General features: G+C 36.1%; 1 protein-coding gene across 6 annotated transcripts; it reads left to right on the top strand.

The window, feature by feature from the left end:
- The first annotated feature begins 37 nt into the window (after positions 1-37).
- Positions 38-11088, top strand: LOC147558493 (G10 family protein). 6 transcript variants are annotated; one of them, XM_086660156.1, is made up of 5 exons: positions 38-118; positions 672-774; positions 894-1081; positions 1199-1490; positions 10868-11088. In XM_086660156.1, the coding sequence occupies exons 2-4, from the start codon at positions 681-683 to the stop codon at positions 1352-1354; spliced, it is 438 nt and encodes a 145-aa protein (XP_086516282.1). In that variant the 5' UTR covers positions 38-118; positions 672-680; the 3' UTR covers positions 1355-1490; positions 10868-11088. The 6 variants fall into 6 exon arrangements, with proteins under 6 accessions (XP_086516282.1, XP_086516283.1, XP_086516287.1 ...); XM_086660159.1 differs by having other exon boundaries at positions 82-234; XM_086660158.1 differs by having other exon boundaries at positions 83-118; positions 667-774.
- The last annotated feature ends 323 nt before the right edge of the window (positions 11089-11411 follow it).

Here is an 11411-nt window from a genome sequence, read left to right on the forward strand (position 1 = left end):
CAGTGTTTGACCTGACTACAAAATTGACGTCGTTAGGCAATACTTCCTTTATTTTCTAAATTAAATTCTGAAACTTGAGCTACTGCGAGAAAAAAGAGTAGGAAGACGCAGACGAAAGGTATGTCGTTTTGGTTCTCTAGGGTTTCATCTCTCTCTATCTCCATCTCTTTGTAATTTTGGTTGTAGCAAGAAACGAAAACTCAAATAAATCTCATATCACTTTCACTGTTTCAGGTTCATGAAAATTTAGTTGCTTTTAGTTTTATTATAGTAATTATTTTCTGCAACTTCAAATTTCAATTGCTGAAGTCTTAGAAGATAATTGAATTTATAAGATGCTTGAAAATTACCTAGGTACCTAGTCCAAAAGACAGAGTTTATGAGGCTATTTTTTTCTTAGTTGATTACCCAAATTCTAGGGTTAGCTCAAAGAATGACGCTTTACGTTTCAAAATTCAATAGAAACTTAGGGTTAGGAGAGATTCATTGAACACAGATACCAGTAACCCGACATTGATTTAGCGAATGTAGAGTAAATTGTTCCTTTAGGGCTTTTAAGTGGTAGGAGTTGGAAATTTTTATTTTTGCAGTTTAATGAAGTATTAAGAAGGGGTTTATTCTTGATTTTGTCACATGAGGTTGCTCCTGATTTTTTGTTTGTGGTAGTGCAGACTAGAGTAATGCCGAAGATAAAAACAAACCGTGTCAAATACCCAAGCGGATGGGAACTTATCGAGCCTACTCTTCGAGAGCTAGAAGCAAAGATGAGAGAAGGTTGCCATAATAATAATCTATTTGCTTAATCCAAATTGAAGTATTTTGTAATTGTTTTCTCTATGACAAGCTTATGTGGACGGTGATATTGACTATATTGTTGTATGGTTGTGTGACAGCGGAAAATGATCCCCATGATGGGAAGAGAAAATGTGAAACATTATGGCCTATTTTCAAGATTGCCCATCAAAAGAGTCGTTACATTTATGATCTTTACTACCGGAGAAGTGAAATATCTAAGGAGCTATATGAATTCTGCTTGGATCAAGGCTATGCAGATCGGAATCTAATTGCAAAGTGGAAAAAGGTTAGCCCTAAAATTATCTTGTCTTAGGACTTACTTCTCAGATCAGAATATATATGAACCGCTCTTATTCGTTTCTCAATTCTGACTTTTGGTTTTGCATCTGCTCGTTATTTGCAGTCAGGGTATGAGCGTCTTTGCTGCCTACGTTGCATTCAGCCACGAGATCACAACTTTGCCACTACATGTGTTTGTCGAGTCCCTAAGCACCTCAGGGAAGAGAAAGTTATCGAATGTGTTCACTGTGGTTGTGGAGGCTGCGCCAGTGGAGACTAATTACTTTCTCAAGTACTACATAGCGACAACCCGAGCCTGTTCAATTTCAAAGGATTGCTCAAAATTAGAGGTTGGCATTGTGCTACTGAAACTAGATAAACTCTAATGACCCTCTACTGTTCAACTTTGATTCTTGGTGTCATATATTGTTGCCTATCTATTTGAATGCTTGACCTTTTGTGACATATATGCTAAGTGTAATTTTCATTAGCCGAACCTGAAACTTTACTATGGAAGACCTGAAAGGGTTTGGTTTCATACCTAAATTTGGAAGGATTTTGTTTATCCATTCGAAGTTCCTTTTAGTTTATAAGATATCTTTTAGATTGAATAGATTATCACCCTGTGAATGTCATCTACTATGCCTCACTTATTACCCTTGCTGTGATTTTTATATGTATCTGCTTGTTTTTTTATATCTAAAATAGTAAAGATTGTTTCAGTACTGCTCTTTCTTTTCTTGGATCATAGGTTCTGTTCAAGATTTGCAAACCAATAACCAAGTGAATAGTCTGATTAAATGCAACTGTAGGTTATTTGCCGTCCAGGTAAACTAGTTTGTTGTGTGAGGACTACCATACTTTCACATGCCAACTATGATATCGTATTATCATTAAATAATTTGACCCTTCCCTTCGTCATTGATGAACTCAGTAACTGTTTTCGACATTGTGTGCTTTAAAGAGACAGGACTTTTTGGCGGATATTGTAGTTGTTTTTTGAGATGTCTATCTTAATCTCAGTTATTTTTCCCCCCTTCTGAGATATGTTATTGTAATGATCATTTAGTGTTTAAAAATGCAATAGCAAAGCCTCTGGCCTATTATTTGGATGGTCTCCTGGTATTATTCTTATCTTTGCCGTTTATAGAATTTCGTCATTTGTCATGTACTCTTTGCGACTGTTATTACGTTCAATTTATCCTGTTATAATCGCAACGGCTTACCCAGATTGTTTTTCTTTGGGTCAGAGTTCAGACCTTGGTTTACACCATAAACTCTGTGACTTTGGCTTTCTTTAATTGTTTGAAGTTTCATTTTCAAGGTCAGAACAATATCTCATGACCTTTTTAAAAGATTGATTGGTCAAATAGTTCAAATTTTTTAATTTTTTTTTTTGTCGAAGGTTCAAATTTTAACTTCAAAAAAAAAAAAAAAAGAGTTTGAAACAAGCATAAGATACAACGAAACATTCATTAAATGTTCATCCTAGATATGAAATTGCTTGATCGATGGGTAAAAGAAAAAGAGGCATGAGTGCAAAATATCAAGAGAGCGCAATGAATGTAGATTTAAGGGGACAACAGAAGATATATGTAGCACCTACCAAGACTAAGGTGCTGTTTGTTTTTTTTATTTTTTCAGATCTGAAATCTGAATTGAGACTAATTCAGATTTCAGATGTTTGGTTTTTTTAATTAATAAAATCTGAAATGTGAGCTGAATTGTGTCAATGTCTGAATAGGCTGAAAATTCACCCACATTTTTCAGACTTCAAAATGTATCTGAAACAAGGGCTCAAAATCTGAAATGTGTTAAGTGACATTTATGCCCCCATCAATTAAAAATATCCTCATGTCAAATCTTTTGGACTTTTACCACCACCACCAGCAGACCACCACCACCACCACCGGACCAGCAGACCACCACCACCACCACCACCACCACCGGCCCACCAGATCACCACCACCGAAGTGGACCACCGAATCAACAAACCGCCACCATCAGACCATTAGACAACCACCACCGAACCACCAAAAATTTGAGGGTGAACCAACATCTAAGCCCAATCTGTTGTTACAACCATCCACCATCAGATCGAAAGACAAAAAAAAGAGACAGATAGATAGAACCCTCGCCGTATCTGGCGAGGGTTTGCTTTCTCGGTCTTCACAGAGAAAGATAGAGAGAGAAAGACAGAGAGATTGAGAGGAAACCTTTTGTCCGAGTTTTTCAGAGTGAAATAAACAACTTTTGAACCTTCACAAGAAAGAGATCACTTCTGGGAGGGATCGACAACTGGATAGAGAACAACCTTTGGGAAGGAGTGACATAGTAGCAGCCATTAAAGAAAGATACAAGGTGAACAAGAAATTTTAGGGTTTAGGTTTTATTTTGTGGCAGCCGTTGGAGAGAGAGAGGGAGCAGTAAAGAGAGAGAAGGTGAAATAGAAAGGATTTTAGGGTTTAGGTTTATGTGTAGGGTTTGTTTGTCAAACACATATAATAAGGGTTAGTTTGTTAAACACATATATCAAGGGTATATATGTCAAAATTGCTATTCAGATTTAATAATTCAGATTTAGAAAACAAACATACTAACTTCAAAAGTATTCAGCCAAATTCAGATTCAACCAATTCAGTTCAGACAATTCAGATTCAGCCAATTCAGATTCAGACATAAAAAAAAAACAAACAGCCCCTAATTAAAGGCCATCGCTTTGGGGAAAGCTGAAATATTTCGGGGAAGACAGTGGAAAACAAAAAAAAAAAAAATCAAACCAAACACACCTTATAAGTCGGCAGAAAGTCGCCGGCCGGATGGTGCCGGTGACGGCCGACGACTTCATCATCTTTTCTATCTGCCATTTCTCTCTCTCTCCCTCTCTTCTCTTCTCTCTCTCTCTCTCTCTTCTCTTTCTCTCGCTTCTCTTTATCTCTCTCTCTCTCTCTTCTCTTTCTCTTTCTTCTCTCTCTTCTCTTTCTCTCTCTTCTCATTATCTCTCTCTCTCTCTTCTCTTTCTCTTTCTCTCTCTTTCTTTTCTGTCTCTGGCGAATGGGAGGAGCCCCTTCATCGGAGATGAGAGGAGAAAAAAAAAATTGTCATCGGAGATTATGGAAGTCGCCGGAGATGGTAGGTGAAAGGAAGAAGAAGATGAAAAGGATTTGGTTGTTTGGGCCACCCAAAACTTCACACCTTATAAACAGTTAAGCATGCTTTTTTTATTTGATCTCGAGTAATTTTGAGTGATTTGAAATAAATCTTGTTCATTACATAGTTTGCGTTTTAATGTCAAGCTACAGACTGGTCTAGTTCGAAAATGGAACCTAATCTCGGACTGTCCACTCTGTTTATTAGCAAGAGAACCCGAACAAGACAACCTATTATGAGCCAACATAATACTTTGTGAACTTTTCAAATTGATCAAGCCGTGCTCTTTTGCACACAAGCAGTTTTGTCGGACTGTTATGCTCTCCAAGGACACAGACTAGACAATTTGGAACCTTGCACAATCAAACGGATCAGCCAACCTGAATTGTTTTGAGAGATCCCAAACCCAAACCAGTCCAAATACATACTCCCAACTTTTTTTTGGGTATCACATTATACATGACAGATTCAAACATCAAATAATGACTTAGCTAAGTAATGTTTAAATACCCTATTATAGATTTTTTTTTCTTGCCTAAAAATCGGTTCGCAATTCATTTTCCTTTTACTTATTACAGGCCACTACTTTAAGGAAACAAGATAATTTTCGAGATAAAAAATTTAGAGTCTGAATTTTTTTTTTGTTTTTTTTTTTTTATGTTTCCGTTGGTTTCCCCAAGCCCCGCCACCATCACTTCTCCATGCCTGTAACGGTTGTTGATAAAATATATTGCAGACAACTTTAAATCTTTTTTAAAATTTTTTTCTTTCTCCTCTAACCACCACCTCCCGATCATTACAACCGTCTCCTTCAACAATCATCATTTCTCTATCTTCCTCGCCCCGTAACTCCATTTGTTTTGACGAAGGGGAGGATGATCCTCTTCGTCGAAAGACGATCTAGATTGGGGGAAAATGGTGGTCATGATGGTTAGAAGTGGTAGGGGGAGATGGTCGCCGGGGAAGGGAGGAGATGAAGAAGAAATATTTGTCTCGAAAAATTTGACGAAACTCACAATTTCTGTTTAAATTTTTTCCTTAGTTTTTTTTTTTTGTTTCCCTGAAGCATCAGTATTATTGTTTCTAAGTTTTGCCTTCTCTGATATGCCCGTGTAGTCTTCGAAAATTTTATCATGATGATGGGGTTGGACAGCCTGATAAGGCTTATTTGCCTTTGCAATTGTTGGTCTTGAAGGAGGAATGCCTAATGAGCTAGTGCGAGTCATCCACTTGCATTCGATAAACATGTACACCACTAAGATTATATATATATATATATATATATATATATATATATATATATATATATATATATATATATAAAATTTATTTATTGCTTAATTTCACAAACTGAGTTTGTGTAGCTTATAAAATACACTTAGTCGGTACGTATCTACGCCACTTACTAAACAATTAACATTAGTGATACATTTGTGTATTTGCAAGCAAATATTACAAACAAATGAAGTTTTTACCTATTGAGTTTGGACGTTAAACCCAATATATTTTTTATTTTGGATCTATAGCCCTGTGACTCTTATTTTTTTTTCAGACTAAAAAAAGAAAGCAAGAAGTTATTATATGTCATGGTTGAGAATTCAGGGGCCCTAATTAAAATTTGGCACCAGACACTTGAATTCTCAGCCACGACCCTGAATAATACTAACATGCGACACAGTACATGTATTATTAATGACGGTGAGAATGAAGCTGTGAAAATGAATGAAGGTTGAAGATAGTGAACAGAGTCTTAACAGATTAACAACCTTCTCAAGTAACCGTGGGTTTCTCTCAAATAACAAGAATGCTAAAGGCACTTAGTTCACGAATGCGATTTGCACGTGTGGCTGGTTAGTCAGTTAAGTTGGGTATCACATTATATATATATATATATATATTATATATATATATATATATATATAAGAGGTCCCAAACTCGACTAGTTCGTATGCATAGTAAAATTAGAGTTGCGTGTAGTAGCATCCATGTTTAAATACCTTATTATAGTTTTTTTTCTTGCCTAAAAATCAGTTGGGAAGAAATTTTATTTATTACCGGTCACTACTTAGGAAAATAAGATAATTTTTCGAGGTACAAAAGTTAGAGTTGATTTTTTTTTTTTTTTTGCCTTTTTAATGTTTCCATTTGTTTCCCCAAGCCCCACCACCATTGCTTCTCCAGGCTTGTAATGGTTGTTGATAAACTATATTGCGGACGATCTATTTCTACTTCTCCTCTAACCACTACCGCCGTCTCCTTCAACAATCATCATTTCTCTATCTTCCTCCCTCTGTAACTCCATTTGTTTTGACGAAGGGGAGGATCCTCTTTGCCGAAAGACGATCTAGTGGGGGAAAATGGTGGTAATGATGGTCAGAAGTGGTAGGCTGAGATGATCACCGGAGAAGGGAGGAAATGAAGAAATATTTGTCTCGAAAAATTGACGAAACTCACAATTTCTGTTTAAATTTTTTCCTTGGTTATTTTTTTTTTTTTTGTTTCCCTGAAGCGTCGGTATTATTGTTTCTAAGTTTTGCCTTGGTTGATATGCCCGTGTAGTCTTCGAAAATTTCATTATGATGATGGGGTTGAACCGCCTGATAGAGCTTATTTGCGTTTGCAATTGTTGGTCTTGAAGGAGGAATGCCTAATGAGCTAGTGCGAGTCATCCACTTGCATTCGATAAACATGTACACCACTAAGATCTATATATATATATATATATATATTTGATGAACATTAATTAAAATAAAATTAAACATGAAACTTAAATTTATTGATACATAATAATACATAAACATTCATAAAGTAGTCATGAGTTTATAGAGATCGACAAGCTCTTTACAATTGATTTTGCAGGGATTGAATAATATAAACATACATACATACACAAACACGTTCATAAATACCTCGATAAATTAAATTATAAAGATCCATGAAGGTCTTTACAGTTATTGATGAGGATATATTGTTTATTTTGGCGCCATGATAGTATATACTACTAGTAAATTATATAAGCTTCAAAACATAGGGGGGAAAAACTGATCACCACCATGATAATTATGTCTTGGATGTTCCATATAAATACCTTCTGGATGAGGATCTGGAATATTGACACTCGATGTCAAGTCATAATAATCATCTACATAACGTCTTGCTAGACGGGGTAATTGGTCTATAGTACCATCATAATATGGCTGGCATAAGTAGTTTATCTGTGCCATCTCGTAAGGTCCTTTCCTTCTAAAATTACTAATATTCCATACAGCACGTAATCTGTCTCTTGGATGAACGCTTGTCATCATATCGAATAATTGTAAACTACCCGTGAATATATCACCCAATGATGCAACTGAACCTGTTACTCGCAAAGCTTGAGGCATTGCACTACGATCTGATTTGAAATTCCTAAATATGTTGATTGAGAACTGATAAGATTATAATACTTGAGAATTTGATAAGAGCTAAGAGAATTGATGAAAGAATGATGATAGAATGATATATGTATTTATAGACTTGAAAGATGTCCACAGAAGGAGGAAGTTGTGATCCGAAAGAAGCTTCTCGGGTAGTATGACTAGCATAGGATCCGAGTCATTAAAAAATGTGTTTAGAAAATAGACCTAAACCAATTATTAGTTGGATAACATAAAGATAACTTAAAGTATGATTCATCATTTAATGATCGGGTGAACCCAAAGGGAATAAACACGGTCGAATAATTCAATGTCAACAATGTTGCATTTATTAGGTGCTATCATCCCATCACTTCTAAAACCGATCCCTCTCTGCGGCGGAGCGATTCTCTAGTGGTGGCGGCGCCGCCTCAATTTTTGAGTTTATCTCTCTCTAACCGTCCTCCTTTCTCCTTTTGCCTCTGTCTAGTAAATCCGTCACCAGATCCGGCGAGGGTTTTGTCCCTCTCTCCCTCTCTCTCTCTCTCTTTTACTCTAAATCTTTGTGGTGGTGAGTTGTTATTGCTATAATCTGGTTGTGTTGTTTCGGTTTATGGTGGCGTAATAGTGGTGGTGTTTTTACTGCTGGTAGTGAGTGGTGGTGTGAGAACAGGGTTGTGGGTTATTTCTGTGGTGGTGTTTTAACGATGGTAGTGGGTGGTGGTGGAGAAGAGGGTTGTGGGTAAGTTCTGTGGTGGTGTTTTAATGATGGTGGTGGGTGGTGGTGGTGGAGCGATTGGTTTTTACGGCAAGATTTGGTGGTGTTTCGTGATGGTGGTGTGGTTGTGTGGTGGTGTGGTGGTGACGTGATTTCTGTGGTGATGTGATGGCGGCGGTTTTCTGAAGACATATTTCCGGCGACAACAACGGTTTTCCGGTGAGGGGGTGGTTTTCCGGCGACATTGACGATTTTCCGACGATAACAATAGTGGTTCTTTCTGTTTTTTTCTTTTTTTGTCAGACCTTTAGGGTCTCCTTTCATGGATCTTTAGGATCCTTTTGTCGGACCTTTAGGGTTTGTATTCACGGATCTTTAGGATCCTTTGTGTCTGTGTCTAGTCCAATTTCTTTCTCTTCATGAGGCACTTTGCATTTAAAGGTATGTAACTCTCATGAAGTTTTCAGAAGAGAGAAATAAGAATTAATCCATGTAACACTGTGATTTAATCACTTATTAATGGTAATCGTTCCCTTGGTCTCAAAAAAAAAACAATGATGCAATTATTTTTATCATAGAATAAGTGTAGAAATGTGTAGGAATATGTTTATTTGTACACAACACAATAAGGTAATCATGTCCTGCAAAGATTATTTTTTTTTGGTGAATCACAAAAAATGGTATATGCAAAAATCATTTGTTTCATACATTTCAAAGTTTGTATTTCTTTTTTGGGGACTTCAGACTTATTTTGTGTTTTTTTTTTTTTTTTGTTGAACAACTTATTTTGTGTTAATAGTGGACTTATTGTGCCATTAGGATCCATATTTTAGACCTTCCAAGAATACTTTCTAAAATATGAATACTAAGATTAAATAATACTGACATGCAACATGGTGATGTATTATTGATGACGTATTGTAATTTTTTTAGATGATTTAATGACGAATATTGATTATCTTTTTCCTTCACTTTGACTATGTATTTGCTTATGGTGTTTAAGAATGAATGGCTTATGTGGTTTTCTAATAAGTAGTTGATTAGTGTGTAATGTTATGTCTATGTAGTTTTTTTAAAATTGTTATTGATTGAATGAGTTGATATATAGTGCTAGTCACTGTATATGTGAATTCTTGATTATGAGTTGATATTCCCGTTTCCGGCAACGCATCTCTTTGTAAAAATAGTAACACGGATACGTTAAGTTCGACCTTTGTGGCATAAGCAACCGGTGGTTCTATTAGCACTCACTCAAAAAAATGTATTCAGGTTTTCTGACAAGCACATGTTGACCCTTAACGACATCAAATAACGTCGTTAGACCCCTTGTTAAGGAAAATCCGGAACCCTAGAACCTTTCTTCGGGCGCCCTTCTTCTCCATCCCGTGCTCACTTATACCCGTCCACTCTTCCTTCAGCGTTCATTATTCGACCACAAAAGCATGATTAAAACCTTATAAACGGTTGAGCATGCTTATTTTGTTTGATCTCTAGTAATTTTGAGTGATTTGAAATAGATCTTGTTCATTACATGGGTTGCGGCCTGATATCAAGCTAAAAATGGGTCTAGTCTCAAAATGAAACTTAATCCCAAATTGTCCAGTTTGTTTGTCAGCAAGAGACCTCGGACTAGACGATCTACTTCGAGCCAACAAAAACTTTTCAACACAATCCAAACAAAATATAACATGTAATCAAAATACAAAAGAAAAAATAGAAATAAGTTATCAAGCTACATTATGCAAAACAATTATAAAACTGCTAATCAAAACACTTTACTAATACGCCTTATTAGAGGACGTGGCCCAAGCCCAAGGTATACTGGGAAACCAAGCCCAATTTGAATTAAAATTTGAAAATAAACTCATTTCTTAAAAGCACAACTTTTTCTCCGAAATTAACGTGAATTTTTTTTTAACAATTCTAAACAAATCTTAGTTTTGCTCTTAACAATTTTTTAATTTCTAAACAAATTCGTTGTTCCTCAAAAGTTGTTTTACATAAATCTTTCGCATTTTGTCTTTTGCATTTGACAAACATAGACTAGCACTAAAATTTTGGCTAAATCAGTTTTCGATTTGTTTTGTGAAGATCCTATGTGGCCTATTAACTGTGCGACTTCTGAGTGTTGTTATTATTTGATGGCTAAAAGTCTTTGTTACCATCTACTTAATATGAACCGCGCTTATTCGTTTCTCAATTCTGACTTCTGGTTTTGTATCTGCTCATTATTTGCAGTCAGGGTATGAGCGCCTTTGCTGCTTACGTTGCATTCAGCCACGAGATCACAACTTTGCCACTACATGTGTGTGTCGAGTCCCGAAGCACCTTAGGGAAGAGAAGGTTATCGAATGTGTTCACTGTGGTTGCGGAGGCTGTGCCAGTGGAGACTAATTACCTCATCAAGTACTACATAGCGACAACCCAGACTGTTCAATTTCGAAGGATTGCTCAATATTAGAGGCTGGCATTGTGCTACTGAAACAAGATAAACTCTAACGACCCTCAAACTGTTCAACTTTGATTCTAGGTATCATATATTGTAACCAATATATCGGGTTGTTTCTGCCTATTGGAATGCTTGATCTTGTGTGACATATATTCTAAGTGTAATTTTCATTAGCCAAAACTGAATCTTTATGCAAAACCTGAAGGCATTTGGTTTCATGTTGAAAAACAATATATAACTAGTTGGAAGGATTTTGTTTATCCATTAAAGTTGATTTTAGTCTATAAGATATATTTTAGAAAGATCAGAATATCACCCTGTGAATGTCATCTACTGTGCATCGCCTATTACTCCTTGCTGTGATTTTTATATGTATCTGCTTGTTTTTCGTATCTGAAATAGTGAATTGTTTCAGCACTGGTCTTTCTTTTATTGGGTTATAGGTTCTGTTCAAGATATGCAAACCAAGTGAGCAGTCTGAATAAATGCATGTATAGGTTATTGGCAGTTCAGGTATATTAGTTTGTTATGTGAGGACTATCATCCTTTCACATGTTAACAATGATATCATGAAATATTTTAACCCCTTGTTCGTCATCGATGAACTCTGTAAACTGTTGTCGAC

Source organism: Eschscholzia californica, unplaced genomic scaffold (genome assembly GCF_041429995.1).
Source record: "Eschscholzia californica isolate CP2 unplaced genomic scaffold, dmEscCali1.0.p SCAF_2, whole genome shotgun sequence".
NCBI lineage: Eukaryota > Viridiplantae > Streptophyta > Magnoliopsida > Ranunculales > Papaveraceae > Eschscholzia > Eschscholzia californica.